The following is a 22,672-nucleotide window of genomic DNA, read 5'->3' on the forward strand; positions in this document are numbered from 1 at the left end:
TAGTAATTGAGACAGTGTGGCATAGTATAGAGTGCTGGATTTGGAGTGTAAGGACTCGATTCCAATGCTAGCTCTGCCACTTCTGTGAAATTAGGCAAGTCACTGCTTCTCTCTAGATCTTAGTTTCAACTGGTGGACTCAGTGAACAGGAAGGTTCCTTGCAGCTCACAGGTCCTCAGCCCAAATCCTGCACTCCTTGAAAATGTCTCATTCTCTGCCAATTCCTAAATTATCTGCCCTCTATTCATCTTGATAGCTTTCATTATCTCTATGGAAAGAACCACTCCCGGCTTTTTAAATCATTGGCACAATGTCACTACACATATTTGGTAAATAGTACTGATGATGAAGAAACCTTATGCAAGCCTTTAATACCAAAATTTTGTTGGGTGAACCTTTCGTAATAATGATGTTTCTAAAATGAATGTTACAACATAGCAAATGTGCATATTGTCATTTTATTTCCATTAGAAAAAATAGGTTTTGTCATTTAGAAATTTTTGGTCCATTAACTTCTTTCTTTTTAACTTTTTTTTCTTTTCATTAACTTTTGCCACATTCCCTGGAATTTTAATTAGACCAACAGTGGAAATTCTTTAAAAAGAAGTTGATAGTTTTTTGAGGGATTTGCCACCTTTAAATCCTTGGCATTACATGCAACTAATTGAAAGAATGTATAAAATGATTTTTTGGTTAATTTTGCTAACAAAATTAGAACATCAGTCAAATATTTCTCAGATCATGAATTTAGAATTTAATTCCATAAATGTTATTTTCTCCCTCTCAGATATAAAACAATCCACAATTCCCGGGGGAAATCTTTTTCCTGCATTTCCTGCTACTCTTTGCTTTTATTTTTGTAGAGAGATACTGTAATTTTTTTGCTTTCAGGTAGTGTGGCTGTATGCATTATCAATGTTGCATTATAATTGTATTCTCCATCAAATCCTTTAGTTCACATTCATGTTCACCTATTATGCTATTTCTATAATAGAAGGTCCTCCACATCATTTCATTAAGGCTTATGATTTCCAACATTAATTTCAAGAATTAGAAGTAAATTAACAATCATTTATCCTAAACCAAATGTAACTCGAAAAACAGTGGAGGGCATGATTTATAGTCATAATTTCGTGGGAAGTCCTGTAACAGCTATGGCTTCAATTTCAACACGAGCTCCCTGTGGGAAAGATAATGAAACAACTTATAGGTGATTATGTACAAATAGGGTTCATATTCTTAAAAAAAAATAAAATGAACATTATTTCAGTATTCTCTGTTTCAAGTTGAATGGCATTTAATATGCCAAAAAGGAAAGCAGTATAACTATGAATAAAAAATAAATGTTAAGCTGTAGATGGTTTTAAGTAAACTCAGTGAGGAGAGCATCCTTGTAAGGAAATGAATATTGTGGTTCTAGGTACAGAAGAAAGAACAACCAAATGAACAAGGACAGAACAATGTAAAATACATCCAGTCTGATAGGTGTTAGATAAAATATACTCTAAAAATCAAAGACACATAAGAAGATGAAAACTCTTAGGAGTGAGATTGAATATATTATATTTGTTATGGCACTTTTATCCAAACATAGTTCACCTTTTTAGTGGTTATTCTGGCCCTCAATCTAGTGCCAGCTGTGTTATTAATTAGGCAATACCTTATGAAAATGAAAATAACACTTTTAAGTATCAAATATCTCATGTGATCTTCACAACCAACCTGAGATATGTGTTATCATTCATATAAGGATAGGGAATGAGGTGTAGCAGTTTTCAACCTTTTTGGTTTAAAGACTCCTTTACATTCTTAAAAATTGAGGGCCCCTGCTCCAAAAGAACTTTTTTTTTGTGGTTATATCTATTGATATTTGCCATACTAGAAATGATAATGTCTTAATCTTGACCTCAGAAACCCCCTGAAAGGCTTCCCTGGACCATGCTCTGAGAACTGCTGGTTCAGAGAATATGAGAATAATGGGAATATACAAATGACTCAACAACTCTCTAAGACTTAAGTTGCAGAGAAGATGCTAAAATGCCATGGTATGGGGATTTTACTCACCCAAGAGTTCCCTATATCCTTGAAATCAAGGCCAATCTTTCTCCCTTCCTATGTATGTTATATATCTTCAACTGGGTAATACATTCCCACAAAGGGCATGAATTGCCTTTTCCTTTTATATTATCCAGTAAGCTGGTGAATGTTCAGAATATTATGTAGAAATTAATATTTCAAATAATGTGTCATGTTAAATAACTTACTTTGGGCAAAGCAGCAACCTGGTAAGCAGCTCTGGCTGGAAAACTACTCTTGAAATCTGGATTAAAAACAATTATAGAAAACATCTCCAGGACATATATTTTTTAAACAGTTAAATATCAAGAATCTTATATCACAAGAAAAGCAAGATTGCTTTTCAGATATAGAACTCTATTATACAAAATACTTTGTATAATGATTACTGTGATTCAATATTTTTCTACTCTAAATGTTTCAACATCCTGATAAAAAGATAAAAGATGTTTTTGTCTTTTGAACCCTAGGATTTTGTATTTTTTTTTAATGAAACTGAACTTTGAGTTTGACATTCATCCACCCCCCCAAAAAAGGTCTTGAATCCTTACTATGTGCAAGACATTGTGCTGGATACTCTGGGATCCAATGATCAATTAGGCATTGTTCTTTTGCCTAATTAGTTTATAGTTTAATAAGGGGAGATAAGAGCTGTACCCAAGTAATTGTAATAAAAGGCATAAAGTTTAAAAGTAACACCTTGACCTCCCAGTTTCTTCAACTTTAACTCCAATGCCTTACTTTTCTACCCCACTTCAGCTACAGAGGAGTATGGTAATGACTCGTGGAACCACACATCACTTCCAAAATGCTTAACTTTGAAATACTACTCTCTAAACGTGAGTACCTAAGCTGTTTTTTTTTTTAAACAGCTTTCTCCCTCTAAACCTAACCTTTGCTTTTGTAATGAGCTTTGATCCCTTGACTTCTCCCTATTTTTCTAACCTATCTGTACTCTGGCTTCACTTGCCTTTACCCTATGATTTACAACTTTTAATGTTTCACTAGTCACCACCCAATAATCTCTTGACTTTACGTTGTTCCTAATCTGCTAATCCTAATCCCTTTGCAACTCCTATCATCAACGTTCTCTGTTTCCCTTTTGAGGTGCTAAACAGTGCTAGAACCTGGGCTAACTTCATCCACTAAAATTCATAAATCCAGCTGGCCTTGTTTAACAATTCTTACTAACAATGACAGCTGATATTTATAATAATAGTTAGCATTTAGGTAGCATTTTAAGGTTTGCAAAGTGTGATATCTCATTTGATCACCCCTATGAGGTAGGTACTCTTTTTATCCCTATTCTACACATAAGGAAACTGAGGCAGAAAGAGATTAAGTAACTTGACCAGGTTCACACAGTAAGTGTCTGAGACTGGATTGTTTTCCCATCTCCAAATCTAGAGCTCTATCTATTTCACCACCTAATATTTATATAGCACTTGAAGGTTTGCATAGTGCTTTAAGGTTTCCAAAGTACTTACTTCACAGCAGCCTTGTAGAGAGGTAGTAGAAGTATTATTATTTCTTCTTTATTATATTATTTATTATTAGATTTCTTCTTTAGAGATGAGGAAACTGAAGCTCAGATGTGATTAGTTCATGGTCACAGAGCTATTAAGAATCTGAAATCGGACTCCAATTCAGGTGGTCTTATTTCAAATCAAGCACTCCATGCTATACCACCTCTGCATAACTCTTTCTTCCCAGCCAATGTTCCAAACCTCTCTTTCCTCATCTCATGAGCCACACCTCAAACCCTGTCACAAAGATGATGAAGCTTCCTGCTCTGCTGAGAAGACTGAAGTAGCCCCATTGCTCTTTTCTTCCAGTTCTCTTGGCATCATTCACTTTCTCCTCTCATCTTGACCCAGATGGGAGCTATTTCCTTTTGGTGGTGGGGCTAATCCTTCTGCCTGTCCCCTTGACCCTATTCCCCCCTCACTTCTCTAGCACTGTACTCAGTTCCTACTTCTCATGCACCTTCATTGGCTCCTTCCCACAAGCTTTACTAGTATGCTTAGGTCTTCCAACCCCAAAACACCTCTGGTTGACTCTTCTATGTTATCCAGCTACTAATCCTGCCTCTTGCATTTCCTTCTCTAACAATTTTATTGAAACAGTTATCCATATAGAATGCTTTTATTTCTTCAATATTCACTTTTTCCTCAAATCCCTGCCATTTCATTTCTGCTGCCTCCACTATTGAAACTGCTCTTTCAAAGCGATAAATGAATTAATAATTTACAATTATTTATAATGGCCTTTTTTTAAGTGCTCATCTTTTGACCTCTCTGGAGCATGGGGCACTGTCAACTACTCCTTCCCTCTGGCTATTCTTTTCTCATTTAGCTTCAGCAACATTATTCCTCTGCTTCACTTCCTTCTTCTCTAACCATAACCACTTCTCTCTCTTGCTCACTTCTCATTCTCTGGTCAACCTTTAAAGTGGATGTTCTCCAAGAGAACCTTGGCTTTCTTTCTCTGAAAGCTTTGTATTATCAATCTCATTCACTCAGTACCTCTATGCAGATAACTCCTAAATCTATATGTCTAATCTTGACCACTCTTCTGAGTTCCAGATCCATCCTTAGGACGTGTCTCCTACAACTGCAAACTCAGTAAGTCTTATTGACTACTGTATCCTCCATTACAATGTAAGCTTCTTAAGGACAGGGATTTTCTTTCCTTTTTTTTCTTTTTTTGGCTTGTATTTATATCTCCAGTGCTTAATACAGTCTATGGCACATAGAAAGCACTTAAAGGCTTGTTTCCTTCCTTCTAATATCAAGGATACCTCAATATATATAATCATTTCTCCAATACAAATTTGGAGACATACGCTAGAGGCAATTGCAAGGCTTTTTTGGGTACCTAAAGCATTGAAATAATTCTCATCCAAAAGGAATTAACTTCATTAGGTGTATTCAGATGAATTAAAATGAGAATTAAAAGAATTAAGATTTTGGGGGAGAATAAAGTTTATATAAAGTCCTTTTTCATGTTATGTAACATTGTAGAATTTTTCTCCCAAACTAGACTGTAAACTTTGTGAGGCTTGGGACCAAGTCTACTCTTTCTATGATATTCCACCCTTCCCTCTTGCTCTTAAGCACATCTAGCTTACTATTAAATTCTTTAATATTTTCAGTGCATTTCTGATCTCATTTACTAGAGGTTCCACTGGTGCAGGTGGTAACCTGTTTATGCCTTCTGATCCTTTCTGTTTCCCCTGCAGATCTTCCACAGAGGATCCATCAAATATGCTGGAGGTCTTTCTCTAGGTCTTTTTGTATTTCATGGGATGCTGTATTACACTCTGATTATGTTACCCCTTGCTCTTGTCAATGACTACTCACCCCCATTTCCAAGTACACATTTCCTTGATAATACGACCCTTACATCACTTCTTGGGTCATCACTACAAACTGGCTATAGTTGATTTGTACTCACCATGCCTCTCTCCAGTGCCTTTTAGATCACTACAACTTTGATTCTGTAGAGATTGTAGTATTTCAAGATTGACAATCATATAGCTTCTTCAGGAAAACATTTGGATTTTAAAAGATTTTTTTGGTACTGTAAAGTAGCTTGGGATCATTAAAAGTAGTGCCATAATTTCTCCAAATATAAAACTGCACACTTCCTTCCTCATAGTTAATTCTGCATCCAACTTATTTTGCATATGCCATGTCCATCTCCAGTGTATGTGCTTTACTAATTCAATGGATTAGCTATCCAATGCATTTCATAGGCATTCTTCATTAATTTAGTTTTTCCTATATGAATTGCTAGACTGATGTCTTTTGAATAATTAGGAATCACAGTGAGGAATCCCTGTAATGTATAGGATTTAATGCAGTCAGCATCTGCAAAGACTGTCATCTGTAGGACCTCAACCATCTATACGGAAATCCTCTTCTGCATAGGTCCTTGTGCCCATTTGAGGAGGATACATCTGCCTGCTTTATGACTTGCTTGATGTTAATAATCAGAGGATTACTAAAGATAGTTATCTCTGAGGTTACATTCACTCTTTTTTTTTTTTTGCTTTTGGTTAGGTATTTGGGGTTAAGTGACTTGCCTAGGGTCACACAGCTAGTAAGTTGAGGTTACATTTACAATAGAATCTTAAATATCTTAACATATCCATGAGATACTCCTTGTTACAGAAACTTTAAGACTGTATTTTTTCTACCAAGTCAACTGTATTTGTGTTTATGTAATCAATAATCGTAGCAGGTTGTATGTTGTTTTTTTTGGTAGGCAATGGGGTTAACATGCATGTTCCCTTCTTATATTTTCATCAAGGCTGCCCTTGATACATGTGTAGATCATTCTTATAAAGACTTCATAAAGATGAAATAGACAATAGTTTGGTATTGGTAGTTATTAGTAGTCTCCTGATTGTTTTTTGGAGACCATATATTATCTGTGCTAAATACATATTAGTCAATAAGTGTTAATAATTAAACATGATCCATTACTATACTACACTACACATAAAAGAGAAACAAGTTACTTACACTGCTTGTAGATATCATTAACAGCACTGAAGTCATTTATGTCAGCCAGCAAAACAGTTGTCTTTACCACTAGAAGACATATTTGTTATTATAAGATATTTAGCCTGATCCAAAACTTATGTTAGAAAGAGTAAGATTTCCTATATATTAAAAAGTAACATTACTATTTCATAGAGAGAAAAATGATTTTTTTTGGGGGGGGGGGCAAGGCAAATGGGGTTAAGTGACTTGCCCAGGGTCGCAAAGCTAGTTAGTTATCATGTGTCTGAGGCTGGATTTGAACTCAGGTCTTCCTGACTTCAAGGCCAGTGCTCTATCCACTGTGCTGCCTAGTTGCCCCTGAAAAATGATTTTAATAAGTGAATTTATACTGCATGCTAGAGATCAGCTCAAAGAAAAAGAAAGGTCCAATGACAACACCTGGTTGAAACTTTAAGTGACAAGGAACTCAGCACCTTGTGAGGCAGCCCATTCCCTTTTTTGGACCTCTCTAATTGTTAGGAAATTCTTTTAACACATGAGTTTATTATTGTATACTTTCAGGGTGGTACTGTATTACAATTTGGAGAGAACCATGTCATTCATTACCTTTCTTTTATTTCCTTGCTTTTAGGTAGGAGGGAATGGCAGCTAATTAAGACTATGTCTGGAACACACTTGGGTCCATCATGAAATCAGGAGGTTTTCTGATTATCTGAGCTGGGAATTGCAGAATGATCCAATAAGTTTGATCCAGAGCACTCTAAGTTAGCATGAAAGAAGGAGTATCCAAGTGAGGCAGACACGATGCAGAGGATCATTGGCTTGGGAAACTGTAGCTTGAGAGAACAGCTTAGAAAGTTCACATAACATCTAGTGTGAGACTAGGTGTCATTAATATTCACTTTTAATTACCTCACTCTAGTGTTTTAGTTTGTGTTTGTTTTTTTGTTGTTTTTGTTTGGTGAGGCAATTGGGGTTAAGTGACTTACCCAGGGTCACACAGCTAGAAAGTGTTATGTGTCTGAGGCCACATTTGAACTCAGGACCTCCTGATTCCAGGGTTGGTGCTCTATCCACTGCGCCACCTAGCTGCCTCCCACCCTGCTGTTTTAATGTTAAATTTGTATATTCACTGTAAACAGACTCTAGAAACATATTCTTGTCATCTGTAGTTAATGGTATTTGGAATAGAAGGGAAGGAGGGAGTTTATATCTGAAATAAGCAGAAAAAGAGGGGAAACACAACTAAGGACTAAGTGGTACAAGACTTTGAACCCAGAGAACCAAGAAAGCTCAGCTTACAGCTCTAGTTCCTTTTCTGGGATTCAGAATATAGGATTAGTGATACTTTAAAAGGAAGAAAGTAAAAGCCCTTGAGCTATAAAGGTCCTTTAGAATTCAGGACTTTTCATACTTTTTTCATTCTGGCCCCTTTCAGCATTTCTTAAACTGTGGGTTGCAACCCCATGTACTCGGGACTCATGGTTTAAGAAGCTCCTAGATCAATACCAAGATGAGCTGGAATCCCCAAGGTGGCGGACCTAAATCAGGAAAGTCTAAAACTGGATCTCTCAATAGTGATTCAGTCTCAAGCCACAAGGGTAATCGCTCTTCCACACTTACAAAGTAATATCAATTAACTCACCATTAACGTAATCACAGCCACCAGCTTTCAGAATTTCTCCTATGTTTATGAGTACCTGTAAGACAAGGAGCAGAAAGGCTTAAGGTATTGATACTATGCAGAAAAGTTATCATTAACTTAAATCCATCATCTTTTACTAACCTGCCATTCAAGGACTTTACATGATAGAAATATTTAGTCTGAACTCCAGACTCTTTCCAGCCCACCTTATTGGTGTCCCATTTAATCGTCTGCTGCAAACCAATGAGAAGCAACATCCTTTTACGTCTTGTTAGGTGCCTGACTCCTTATTAGAGTCTGGTACTGAACCACTCTCTCGTACTTGGTAAATTTTCACTAGGCCTTCAGTCATTCCTTTGATGGTATGCTGCTCTGAATCTAGACAGGCTGGTTTTTGGATCGACATCCAGTCCATCTCTCAAAGCCTTTCCAGCCTGGACTGGCCACAACTCGGGCTCTTCTGGCATAGCACTGAGAACTCAGCATCACTTTCCAGGCATGAGCTTTAGTGGAAGAACTGAGCCAATATTAGCTGAGGATATTTCTAAAACATCTACAAGTATATCTCTGAGACTGATTTGGAACTGTTCAGTATTAAAAAGGAAAAGAAAAATCAAATGGAAAAAAATAACTTACCTGTTTTGCCTCCTCTACCACCCCTCCTGACACAAGCTGTCCACTTGAAGGATCCACGCCTAACTGTCCTGAGATGTACATGGTTTGGTCTACCAGCACTGCTTGACTGTAATGGAGATGATCAAATAGACTTTAAATTAAATTCTGAAAGCTTACTAAGTATATAGCTTTCACTACACAGAGGTATTCATTATATCCTTAAGGTATTATTGTGTTTTTTCCCCAAAATAGTTGAAGACAAATATTTATAACTAGTTGGAACAAAGGTTGGAAAACAAGTGTTTTGGCCAATAAACTTTCAATTAATACAACGTTCTGTTTTTGCATTTTTGGTAAGAATTCTGGGGATTCAGAATTAATTAAAAAAAAAAAGCTATAAAAAAGCAAACTATGTTAGTACGTTTTGAAGAGTTACAAAAATTTAAAGAATCCCTACATTTTAAGATAAATTTGGCAGTCATTTACATAGTTGACCAAGAAGAGAAAATCCTGATACTGTTAACCTGTTAATTTGTAAACTTCTCAAAGGATGAACACCATCAGCAAGAGCTAACGTTAACAAATGTCTTTTTCGTGCCCTGCAGAGTACTACGCTTAAGTCTGAACCCTATGTAAAAGAATAATGAAATCTTATTTTAATATAATTTAGCGATGTTTCTATCCTTTATACTTTATTTTAAAAAGCCTTTTGACACGGTGACATAATGGCAAGAACACTGGATTTAAATCTTGGCTCTGCTATGAATAGGGCAATCATACAAGTCACTTTATTTCTCTAGGCTTTGGCTTCCTTATATGTAAAATAAAGAATTGGACAAGATTATTTCTAAGGCTCCTCTGTTTTTTTTTTTTGTTGTTGTTGTTCCTGTTGGAAAAAAGTTTCAGAAGTTTGACAGTGCTAAATTATAAAAGGCTCTATGAAAGTGGTAATTAGTGGGGTACTGGATGAACTATTCCAAGACCATAGGTTATAGTGACCAACCAGAGAGGTATATTCTATCTTGCAGTTCAAAAGACCTGTAATATTAAGACCATTTCTAAAAACATAATCCATTAAAATTATTAGTAGTTTTTAAAAGTTTGAACACCATCCAGGCACTGTTAGAAATCAATAATACTAATGCAATAATAGTAAGATGTTACAATCTCTCAGATTTATCTCATGATTTTCTGAAAGGTGCTGATTGGTTAATTAGTGACAACACCCTCTCCATTCTATTGCCAAGGCCAGAATGCTCACTCAACACATTTGGACTTTTCTTGGACAGGCAGTCCTGAGTTGGGACAAAACACAACCAGAATACAAATATAAACTAAATGGAATTTTTTTTTAAATGGTTCTTTTTTAAAATAAATTTTTGTTGATGTCTTCTCTTTCTTACATCACCAATTATTATTCCAAGTATCCGTCCCCTACCCAGAAAGTCATCCCATATAACAAATAGTAATTTTTAGAGAAGAAAAAAAATAACACAACTGATTGATACATTAAAAAAGTTAAAAAAAAAAGCCAACCCAAACACCTCCATGAAGGGGTAGGTTGGGAGTATCCTTTCATATTTCTTCATTCAAGTCTTGTTTCATTCAAGTCCTTTATAATTTTATTTTCACTTTTGATTTTTTAGTTTGCAGTTGAGCTTTCCATTTACATTGTTGTAGTTTTTGTGTATATTGTTTTCTTGGCTCGTTTACTACACTCTGCATCAGTTCATATAGATCTTTCCATCCTTATCTATACTTATCACACATCATTTCTTTCTTTTTTTTTTCTTTTTTTGCTTTTTGGTGAGGCAATCAGGGGTTAACTGATTTGCCCAGGGTCATACAGCTAGTAAATATCAAGTGTCTGAGGCCAAATTTGAATTCAGGTCCTCCTGACTCCAAGGCCGGAGTTCTATCCACTGTGCCACCCAGTTGCCCCCCACACATCATTTCTTATAGCACCTTAACATTGTTACATTCATGTACTAGAATTTGTTTAGCTATTCCCCAATTGATAGGTATCTACTCTAGTTTCCAATTAGCTATCACAAAAAGTGCTGCTCTAAATAATTTGGTATATATGGGGACTTTCTTCGGGTATAAGCCCACTAATGGATTCTCTGATTTAAAGGGTATGGACATTTTAGTCAGTTTATTTGCATAATTGAGAATTTCTTTCCAAAATAGTTGTAACATTTCATAGCTCTACCAACAATGTATCAGTGTGCCTATCATTCCACAACCCCTCCAATATTGACTATTGCCATTTTTAAATCATTTTGCCAGTTTGCAGGTATATGGTAAAACCTCAGGGTTGTTCTGATCTTCATTTATCTCCTTATTACTGATCAGGAGAATTTTTTCATGTGGCTGTGAATACTTTGTAATTCTTCTTTGAAGAACTGTTTGTTCATATCCTTTATCCACTTATCTATTAGGGAATGAGACTATTGGTCATAAGTGTGTTGCTTATATATCTTAGAAACCTAACCTTTATCAGAGAAATCTGATACGAAGATGTTTTCCCATTTGATCACTTCCTTTCTTATCCTAGGTGCATTAATTTTGTCTGTGCAGATGTTCTTCAGTTTCTATCCTCCAATCTAAGGGTAAGTGAAGAGATGTGAAGCAACAAGGTTTATTGGACCTTGCAAAATGATATTTCCCAATGATGAGTTCACTAAGGGTGTGGTGGAGCTGCTAGGGAAGTCCAAAATGAATGCAGCCAGGTGGGAAATGAGGATATTTAATCCCAGAGACAAGAGGTAATCACTGAAGCCTCTTGAGCAGGGGAGTGAAACGGTCAGACTTGTGCTTAAGGAAGATCACTTCTGTGGCTATGTGGAAGATAGAGCAGAGAGTGGATAGACCTGAAGCAAGTAGACCAATTAATTGATCACAATAATAGAGTAGAAAGATTATAAGGATCAGAGGTAGAATTAATGTGTTGGCAACTGATTGGATGGAGGCAGGGATGGTAAGAGAGTCAAGGATGACTGATTTGGTAAACCTAGATGAGTAGAAGGATGATGGCATCCTCTATAGAAATGAGTTAGGAAGAAAGGGAGGATCTGAAAGATAAAACAATTGAACTCTTTCCCTCTGTCCCCTCCCATACTCATGCAAGCTCTCAACTTTTTCCTTTCTGTTCCAGCATGAACTGACCAGGTCATTTAAAACAGCAGGTCAGCAGGTGTTGTTGGTAAAATTCCCTTCCTTCCCAAAGCGTACCATACTTTGCCCCTCAGATCACTTCATGGCTAGAGCTTCCCTTTAGCTGGCTCTTTGCTCAAGGGTAGTGGCTAGTGAGTTAAAGTTCATGGGCCCCTTTCCATTTTGGGTGGGACAGAGGGAGTCTCACAAGATCAACTAGCCATGGTTACAACCTGTACCTTTCTTCACTCAGAAGGGAGGCATGGGAGTGTGGTGGGGTGTTGAAAGGATCTCCTGTAGAAAGGGTGTGCTGAGCCAGAAAATAAAGGTGAAGAAGAAGTCTATTTCAAGTATTTTACTGAGCAAAAGCCAAACTCTTCTGTCTGATAACAGAAGGCCTGCCACAATCTGGGGCAACTCTCTTTTCAGCCTTGTCTCATATTGCCCCATTTCATATATGCAACCCCTAAGCTGGTTGGATTTTCTCCCATGCTTTAAAAGTCAAACTTAAATGAGAACTTCTTCTAACTTCTCCTTCAACTTCATGTATTTTTTTGTGTGTGATTAATGTACTCATGTAATATTTGATAGCTATGTGTCTCATTTCTAATTTAATTGTAAGTTCACGGAGAATAAGGTCACATCTTATTTAAACTCTAGTTCCCCCAGCACTTAGTACAGTATTTTGCACACAGTAGTGCTAAATAAATTTGTTGTTTTCTCCTTTCCTTCTTACTAATTTCTTTAGCTATGACCCTCACAGCCTTCTTTTCTCTTCTTTGTCCTTCCCAGTTTCAACTTCCTTTCTAGCCTGTTTTATACTGGACTCAAAGTCTGGCTGCAAGTGGACTTTGTCTTGTACTGTATTCTTGTACCCTCCATCATTGTTTCATCCACTCACTTCTTTCCACTTTCTTCTTCACTTTACCATATTAGAGCTTCCCATTTAATTTAGTCAATTATGCAACAACTGCATTGTGGGGGTGAATTTTATCTGTATGTAGATTAAATACCCACACCAATAAAATCAGAGATGTACCAAAGCCAGTACTTCATTATTTCTAGCATTAAGGAATACAATGCCGAAGTTTAAATTTATAAAGAAGCATTCTTTGGTACTAATAATCTTTCTTTAGTACTCTTTTTATGTCATTTATATACTATGTATTTTAAAGATGGTCAACTTAACAAATCATTACAGATTTTTCTTCCAAAGTCTCTTTTTCTAATATTTGCAAATATAAGCCTGTTACTTTTGTATAATATTCCTAATTTAGTCATGCTGAAAGCTTAATGTTTTAGTTTTTCCATTTTGATGGAGTGCCTTGATCCTCCACACTCACGGAAAAATTTCATCCTATCATTAGAGCAAAGCACTAGATAGGAAACCCTACAAGATGATACTGAGATTAAACTTCAAACTATGAAGCAGTTGATCAATAAGCCAGCATTTATTAAGTGTCTATTATGTGCCAGGACGTGATGATAATTAGATAATAAGGTAGATCTGGTCAAAGCAAATATATTTAATTAAGCTCTATTAGGCAAACATTTAGGGAATGGATTTAACTGATTTTGATAAATGGTCATGTACAATGAATAAAATGCCTATTAGATTTCCATAAAATATATTTAAAATTACTTCTAATGTTTCAGTGGTATTTTGGGAATTCTCTTACTCAGGATACAAAGAGATAAGTACAACTGCAGTTTATTCATTCAGAGCATTAAACACTCCACCAGTAGATGACAGATCTGTTACAATTTGTGTAATGGAGTTTAGACCAGTCTACCATTCACTAATCAGGTAAAGAGGAGGCACCTTATTACAGAGTAAGTCAATCAGAGCAGGTAGATGACTTAAGACACTGGAAAAATACTTCTTGTTACTCATCCTTCATTTTTTTTTTTTTTGGTTTTGTTTTGCTTTTTCTTTGGTGAGGCAATCAGGGTTAAGTGACTGGTCATACAGCTAGTAAGTGTCAAGTGTCTGAGGTCACATTTGAACTCAGGTCCTCTTGACCCCAAGGCTCTATCCATTTCACCACCTAGCTGGCCCCATCCTTCATTTCAAAGAGGACCAACAACATCCTGGGGTGACATCTTGACTTGCCTGTGAATTGTATTTAAGTGAGGCAGTTTCACAAAGTCCTCAACCTCACTCTTTCTTCTAGAATCACAGAAGTCAGTGGCAAGACAAAAGTCAGGACCACTGGCAATGGCTTGGATGCAGTGGTTGAACTTGGTCTGACCAAGCTCTAAGGGCTCCATGCTGGGCCATCTACAGTTGTCTTGATCTATATCTGGCCACTGGATCTGATGAGGATGGGACCTACACCCCAAAAAGGAAAAACCCTGGACTTTCCCACATGGCCAAATCTCTGGCATTCCCATGAGGCTATAATCCCATCAACTGACCTTTCTTTGTGGCTATACCCAGTCTCCCAATTCTGTTTCCCCTAACCTAGCCTAGCCCTCCCTATGGCCACAGCCATTTCCCTCACTTAATCCTAGCTAGGCTCCATTCTCCCTTGGCCACGTGGTCCTGGTCCCAGGAGTTGTGTTCACCCCAGTTTACTAGCCACTCCCATCCAGATCCTCCTTAGACCTCTCCTCCAGTCACCCCAAACTACTTGGCCACTCCTAGATTTCTCCCACAGTCTTTCTGTTATGTAAGGTCCATCTTGTCCCCATTAAGGTGCTTAGATTCTTAGACTCTAACCACTACTCAGATTCTTAAAATGTAGCCAATAGCTCACTAACATTCAGACTCCTTAAGAGTCTGCCCAACATGACAGATGTTCTAATAAACCTTATCTTTGGCTGAAGGAAGGCTTGGGTTGAATTCTTTCGGGCAGGACCCGCATATTGTGATCTTGGGGTCCCAACACCCCTAAACCTCTAGACCTCATCAGTAGTACTTTTTCTTTCTCAATACCCAAAACACATTAACAGCATACAAAATCCTTTAACAGTAATATAGTCAGGATTTCTAGAGACTATGCCTCCTGGGAACATCCCTAAAAATGTTACTGAGCAGATTTAAAATTATATTCTGTATTTGATTCCACAAACAGGATTGTGCCGTCCAGTAACAGACCTGTGTTCCAACGCCAGCTATGCCACCGAGCAGTGGTGTAACACTCCCTCTCTGGGCCTCAGTTTCCTCATCGGTAAAATGAGTGAGATGACCTCTAACGTCCCTTTCAGCCCTACTGCTCCCAGACTGCGTGCATGAGCCCACTCTTACATGCGCCGTTACCTGTAGGGTCCGATTGGACCTGGTGCTTTGGCTGTGCTGATGATTTTCTTAATCAGGGATGACATGTGTAAATTTTCTCTTCTGCAGCTCGTTCAAGGTGCAGTAAGCATGGAAAGTGAAAAGAGTAACTTCAGGCTCTGCTACTTGGCCACATCAGCCCACAGGCAAAGTCCCTTTTCGGCAGAAAGAACACGCCCCGCAGGCGGAGTCTCTCGGCATTCTGGGAGTTGTAGTCTTTCCAGGAACGCCGAGCCACGCGAGGAAGCCCTTGTGCCTGCACATGCGCTCTCCATCTTACCTGCCGTGCACGCTCCTGGGTAGGCGTCGGTTGGAGGGAGTCGAACCTGCCGCGCTTGGGCCGGAGGGACTGTGGCTGTGCCGGGGAACCCCGGCTCTAGGTAAGTTTGGGGGCCCACAGGCAGAGAGGGCGAACGAGGGGGAAGAGCGGGCGGGGGCGGCATCTCAGCTTCTGGGGTGGACTAGAGGCTGGGGTCCCGCAGCCCGGCACAGCACCCCCGCACCCGGTCCGCTGTCCGCGCCGCTCACCCCAGACCGGCTGCGGCTCCGGAGCCGCGGGCGGCGGAGGCGGAGGCCCTGGAGCGGCGTTCCTAGCCCGCCTCGGTCTGACTCCCCGGGTGAGGCCAGGGAAGGGGAGGGAAGAAGCCTTAGTGGGCACCTACTGTGTGCCCGCGTGCATTGCTGCACGCAGTGATCTCATCCAAGTGACCCTGGAAACGTCGCATGAGCCCCGTGGGCCTCAGCGTCCTCGTCTGGAGAGTGAGGAGGGAGGACTGGGTGACCTCCTAGGCCCCTTCCAGCCCTAATCTGAGATCTGAACCAGCGGCCTGGGGATCCGCCCCCACCTCAGACTGCGGGGCTCCCAGACTGCCTCAAGTTTGCTAAGCACTTTACCTCATTTGATCCTCACAACAACCGCGGGTCACGCAGCTAGTCATCGTCTGAGGCCAAATTTGACCTCGGGTCTTACTGACTCGGGATCCAACACTGTTGACTTCATCACCTAGCTGCTCACTTCAGAGCTGGCTTAATCTCCTCAGCCTCAAACTGCATCATCATCATCATCATCATGATCACTCACTTCCCTAACCTCACTTAATTCTAGTGCCTTCCCTCTCCTAATTATTTTTTCTTTATTCAGTATGTAGCTTGTTTGTCTTCCCCACCAGCTCCTTGATGTTAGGGACTGTCTAGTCCCCCTTTTTGTATCCTCAGCATTTAGAAGTGGCACGTAGTAGGTGTGTAGTAAATATTTATTGATTGTTTCTACTTCAAAACTGACTGGACTAGTTTTTGGCTCCTCAAACCCCATCCTCATCCTCCCCAACAATTTCCAATAATTTATACCTAGCCTGCTACATCTGTCATAATAGCTAGCATTTATACACTATTCTAAGGTTTGCATAACACTTGACAAATATTATCTCATTTGATCCCTCACAACAACCCTGGAACTTAGGTTCTATTACTATTCCCATTTTACAGATGAGATAACTGAGACAGACATGCTAAAGCCAAATTTGAACATAGGTTTTGCCATCTCCAGTACCAGCTTTCTATGTACTTTGCCACCTGTTACAGAGCATGAGTGATTTTATAAAACTCTAGTAATATAAGAGCCATTCCTCATTCAAAAAATAGGCAAAGAATATGAACAGGTTTTTAAAAATTGAGTTTTATTTTCAATTCTTTGCCTTGTCCATCCCTCTCCCACTCATTGAGAAGTCAAGAAATACAAAACCCATTACAAATATGAAGACATGAAAAACAAATTTTCTCATTAGCTGTATTCCAAAAACAAACAAAAGCTTTAATCTGGTACTCAGAGGTTACCAGTTTTCTTTCTGGGGATAGACAGCCTTTTTTATCATGAGTCTTTTGGAACAGTAATAGGTCATTGTGTTGGTCACAGTTGCTAAGTCTTTCATAATTGGTTATCTTTACGGTATTGGTGTTGCTTTGTAAATTGTTCTGATTCTCTCCTCTTTGCCTTGCTTTGTTCATACAAGTCTTGCCAGGTTTTTCTAAAACTATCCCATTTGTAATTTCTTACAGCACAGTAGTATTACCTCACAATCATATACCACTCCTTGTTTAGCCATTCCCCCATTGAGCATCCCCTCAATTTCCAGCTCTTTGCCATCACAAAAAGCTGTTATCCTTGTAAATATATGTCTTTTTTCTCTTTCTTTGATCTCCTTGGGATACAGATCTAGTAGTGGTATTGCTGGTTCAAAGGGTATACATAATTTAATACTGAGTTAAAAATGAGGGTCAAGAAAAATTTATTTTGTTCAGATAAATTTTAAAAAGCAGGGGTAGCAGTCATCTTAGAAAAAAATTACAGTAGAAATTAACATGGTTAAAAGAGATAAACAGGGAAAGTATATCATACTTAAAGGCTCCATAGATAATGAAATCATAGCACTATGCATATGCACTGAATGCCATAGCATCTGAGTATTTGAAGGAAAAGTTAATTAAATGACAGGAATAGACAGCAAAACTAATAGGCAACCTCAGTACCTTTTTTATACCTAAACAGATCTAACAAAAAAATAAATAAGAAGTCAAGGATCTGATTAGAATTTTAGAACAGTTAAAGATGATGGGTCTCTGGTGATCACTAATCCCGCTGTGCATGGCATCTTTACAAAAATTGACTGTGAACTAGGACATAAGCAAACTCAGAAAAAGAAATTTTAACACACCCTTTACTGACTTCCAACATAATGAAAATTACAGTGATGTCCAGTTAAAAAAAGCATTCAAACTTAAATGTAGACCAGTCCTAAAGAATTGGTTGGTCAAAGAACAAATATAAAAATGAGATAATTTCATTAAAAAGACTGTGAGACAGCGTAATAAAACTTGAGGAGTATACTGTAGTCCTTAAGAGAAATTTTTTTACATTAATATTCATGAACAAAAAAAGAACAGAAAAATGAATTATTCACACAACTAGAAAAAGTTAGAAAAGCAACCAGTAAAACCCAACTAAATACAAAAATAGAAATTTTACAGATCAAAAAAGAAAAACAAAATTGAAAGCAAAAAAAAGCCTATTGGTAAAACTAGGAAGGGGCTTAAAAAGAAAACTCATCAAATAGGTAAGTTTAGCTAATCTGATTTTTTTTTTTTAAAGGAGTGGAAGACCAAATCATGAATATGGAAAAAATGAAAAATTGGTCACAAATGAAGAAGAAATAAAAGACATTATTAGAAAGCATTTTGCCTGATTAGAAATATTAGAAATATTAACTGCTTATGATTGGATTGTCAGTATAATAATAATGGATGTTTATAAACAAAACCTAATAAATGGATGAATGTTTATAGAAATGGAAAATACCTAAATTAGTAGAACAAGAAATAGAGAATTTAACCCAGTTCAGAAAAATAAATTATACAGTCTATGAAAGCAAATCTTAATGTTTATTCAAAGAACAGATTATTCTGATACTACGTAAGTCATTTGCAAAAATAAAGAAAGAGATCCTATCATATTCCTTCCATGAGATGAGTATGGACCACATATCTAAATGAGAGTTGGATCAGAGAAAGAAAATTATAGTCCAATCTTACTAATGAATCTCATTATAAAAATTTTGAGTAAAATATTAGCAGAGAGGCTACAGGAACATATTAAAAAAGATTGTACACCAGGACCAGCTTGGATTAATACCAGGAAATGCAGGTTTGGTTCAGCATTATGAAAACTATAAACATAATAGACTACATTAATAACAAAACCAAGAAAATCGCATGATTATATAAATAGATGCAGAAAAAGCTTTTTATAAAACAACATTCATTTTTGTTTTAAAACTTTTTTTTTTTAAAGACAGGAATAAAGGGACTGTTTTCTTAATATAGCAAGTTGAATCTTGTCTAAAGAACAAGCATTATCTATAAGTTGTAATTAGTAGTCTCCAGTAAGATCACAGATGAAGCAAAGGTATCTATTCTGACCACTATTATTTGATACAGTTCTACAAAAACTAGTTAATGAGCAATAAGGCAAGAAGAAAAAATTGAAGGAATATGTGTAGTCAAAGAAGAAGCAGAATTATTGCTTTTTGTAGATGATATGTTTTAGAGAACCCTAAAGATTCAACTAAAACTTAAATAGTTAATCACTTCATGCATAGAGTTAGAATATGAAACAAAACCACAAAAATCATTAGCTTTTCTGGGTAGCACCAATTAAACCCAACAGGAAGAGATAGAAAAAGAAATTCCTTTCAGAATAACTACAGAATGTCATAGCCAAACACATGTTTCTACATTCCAGGCACTATTCTGAGGGCAAGGGATACAAAAAAGAACCTGGAGTAGGGGCATGATTCAACTGATAGAAAATAAGTTAGCTGAAAAGTTCTGAGCCCCCTATAAAGAAGGCTTTGGGAGTCATTTATTGTAGTGCCCTTCAGCCTTCCAGTCAGAGGAGAAAGACAATGGAGAAGTTGCTGAATATAAAAACTGAGTTAATCTCTTTTGGTGAGGAGATTTTAGGCGATGAGCTTATCCTGAGGGAGGCATGATAATTTGAGAGTTGAAACCAAGCAGAGAAGCTGATTGAAAATGCAAATGTATAAAATATCTAGGAGTCCACCTACCAAGTCACATGGGAATTATATGAAGACAGTTGTAAAACACTTTACAGAAATAACAGACTTAAAAAATTAGAAATATTAACTGCTTGTAATTGGATTGTCAATATAATAAAAACACATTACTAACCAAATTAATTTACAGATTTAGTGCTATACCAGTCATACTAACAAATAATTACTTTATAGAACTTGACAAAATACTAAAATTAATCCAAAAAAAAAATCAGTAAGCATTTATTAAACATTAGGTACCTTTTCAAAGCCCTGGGGATAAAAAGAAAAAGCAAAAACTTCTCCTAGAGTTTACATTCTAATGGGGGAGACAGTCTATATAGATCTGTAGATAGAAGATGAATATATAGTAGATAGAAGTTAACCTTACAGGGGATAACACTAAGCCAAGAACCTCAAGCAAGGGAAATAATGGGGGGAAAATGGTTTGTAGGGGAGTTGCAGTACCAGATCTCAGACTATAGACTAAAAAGCAGTAATCATTAAAACTATTTGGTGCAGGTTAAAACATAGAAAAGTTGATCCCTGGAAGAGATGAAATACATAAGACCCAGAAGGAGAAGTATGATGTTTGATGAATAAATTTAAGAACACTCAATGACAGGGATAATATATTCAACAAAAACTTCTAGAAAAGCTGGAAAGTAATTTGGCAGAAATTAGGTTTAAACTGACATCTTACACGTTTACCACAATGATCTCCAAATGGACACAATTTAGATATGAAAAGTCATGTCTGATGTTATGGTAGAAAGAAACACTTTCCTAGCTGTGGTTAGGGGAAGAGTTCTTGATCCAGTAAGAGAAAAAGAGCATAAAATGAACAATTTTGATTACATAAAATTGAAAATTATTTATATAAAATCAGTGCAGCTAGATTAGAAGAAAAGTTAACTGGGGGAAAAAATCTTTGCAGCTAATTTCTCTGATGAAGATCCTTTATGTTATAGAAGGATTTAATGCAAATGTATAAGAACAAGACCAGTTCCACATAGATAAATGGTCAAACCATTCAAACAGGGAATGAAATGCAAACTATCAACAACCAAATGAAAAAATACTCTGAATCAGTAATAATAGGATATTCAAATTAAGAGATTCTACCGTATTTCCATCGATCAGATTGGCAGTGATGAAAAAAATGTTAAGGACACCTGTTGGAGGAACTCTGCTCAGTTGGTGGAGCTGTGAATTGGTATAGCCATCCTGGAAAGACATTTTTGAACCTTTATGCCCCATAGTTACTGAGCTGTGTAGTCTTTGACTCAGCAAAGCGCTATACTATATCTAGATACATACTTCAAAAAAATCGAAAGAAAGGATCTTCTGCATAAAAATAGTGGTACAGTGCTTTTTGTTGCAGCAAAGAACTAGGAACAAAGAGGGTGCCCATTAGTTGGGGGATGGTTGAACAAATTATAGTACATAAATGTTAGTATTGTACAAAATGATTAAAAGAAAAAAGATTTTCAGAGAAACCTAGAAATACTTGTATAAACTGATACAGAGTGAAGTGAGTAGAAGTAGAACAATTTATACATTGACTACAACATTGTAAGGAAAATAATTGAAAGACAGGAAGGAATTTGGGGGGACATGAGATGAAAGGGGACTTGTGGGGAGTAGTGATAATTATATCAGAAAAAGGAGAAAAGAGACAAGTTCCATGAAACAGTAACATATACTTAAAAAAAAAAGTTGTGCATACATAATAGAGATTCAATGTTATATATTTTTTTTGTTCTTTGTTCAGTTTCGTAATAATGAAAACCTTATTGAACTAGGTAAATACAATATTGCTATTTTGTAAAATGAAGCATTAAGAATCTAAACATTTTCTCTGTCATCACTTTGGGTAAATCATTCATCTCATCATAATATTTATATTGTCAAATCAAGTTTAATGGGTCATTCTAAGTAAAATTATTCTAATATGTGTTGATTTTTGATGTAAGGTCTAACAGCTTGATCTTACGACAGCATATGGATGCTTCTTTTATAGAAATGTCTAATGCAAGAGAAAAGAAACATGCCAAGAAAATGAGAAACCAGCCAACCAATGTGACCTTATCTTCAGGTTTTGGAGCTGTGGATGAGAGAGGAGTAAAGCATCATAATGGAAATGAAAAGTCTTTCCAATATCAGAAACAAGGTATTGTCTATATACTTCCATTTAGATTGAGTTGTTTATACCAGATTGTTTTGGTAGCTATTATACACATAACAAATTGCATTTTTAAACTGCTGTGTTTTATTTTTTATCCAGTAAAATGTAACCTCTTTCAGGACAGAGGCTGTTTAACATTTTTCTTGTAGTCATAGTACACACTGTAGACACTTAAATACTTATTTCTTTCCCTAATAAAGATGATCATAAAATTTTAATGTTATTAACTAGCAGTTGTGAACAGTAGTTAGTAGCAGCCTAGTATTATAACTCAAGAGAATAGAAGCTTTAAGGGAAGAGGGGAGAAGGAACCAAAGGCTGGAGCTAGGTACATGAAGAGTATGAAGATGAAGGATCTCATCCTCTTTTGCCTTCTCCTGGTCATTGACTAATCAAATAGTTCTTGATGATTTGTAGCTTTAGTCTCCATTGATTTCTTTCTTTTGGCGTGCAAACATTTTCATCTCACTTATCTTAAAATTTTTTTTCCTAAACCCTGCTATACTCTTAGCTTTCTTTGTTTCTTTTCATCACAAAGCAGAGCTTCAAGCTAATAGCAATTCATGGGTTCGGGGGCCTGTTTAATGAAGTGGA

The 22,672-nt window shown here is 36.9% G+C and overlaps 2 protein-coding genes across 2 annotated transcripts in view; one reads left to right on the forward strand and one right to left on the reverse strand.

Moving 5' to 3' along the window:
- Window positions 1-439: 439 nt before the first annotated feature.
- Window positions 440-15,452, reverse strand: RIDA (reactive intermediate imine deaminase A homolog). The gene is made up of 6 exons (XM_027849981.1): window positions 15,266-15,452; window positions 8,869-8,974; window positions 8,233-8,287; window positions 6,606-6,674; window positions 2,265-2,320; window positions 440-1,180 (listed from the first exon to the last, which is right to left on the reverse strand). Exons 1-6 carry the CDS (start codon window positions 15,328-15,330, stop codon window positions 1,124-1,126), a joined length of 408 nt encoding a protein of 135 aa, XP_027705782.1. The 5' UTR covers window positions 15,331-15,452; the 3' UTR covers window positions 440-1,123.
- Window positions 15,453-15,580: 128 nt separating this feature from the next.
- The window catches only part of POP1 (POP1 homolog, ribonuclease P/MRP subunit), a 34,764-nt gene continuing 27,672 nt past the window's right edge, over window positions 15,581-22,672 (forward strand). Inside the window, exons 1-2 of the mRNA XM_027850019.1 lie at window positions 15,581-15,663; window positions 21,914-22,063. Coding sequence (XP_027705820.1) covers window positions 21,916-22,063 — 148 coding nt within the window. The 5' untranslated portion in view covers window positions 15,581-15,663; window positions 21,914-21,915. The remainder of the gene's footprint in view (window positions 15,664-21,913; window positions 22,064-22,672) is intronic.

Source organism: Vombatus ursinus, unplaced genomic scaffold (assembly GCF_900497805.2).
Source record: "Vombatus ursinus unplaced genomic scaffold, bare-nosed wombat genome assembly UNPS02008961.1, whole genome shotgun sequence".
Classification (NCBI taxonomy): Eukaryota; Metazoa; Chordata; class Mammalia; order Diprotodontia; family Vombatidae; genus Vombatus; species Vombatus ursinus.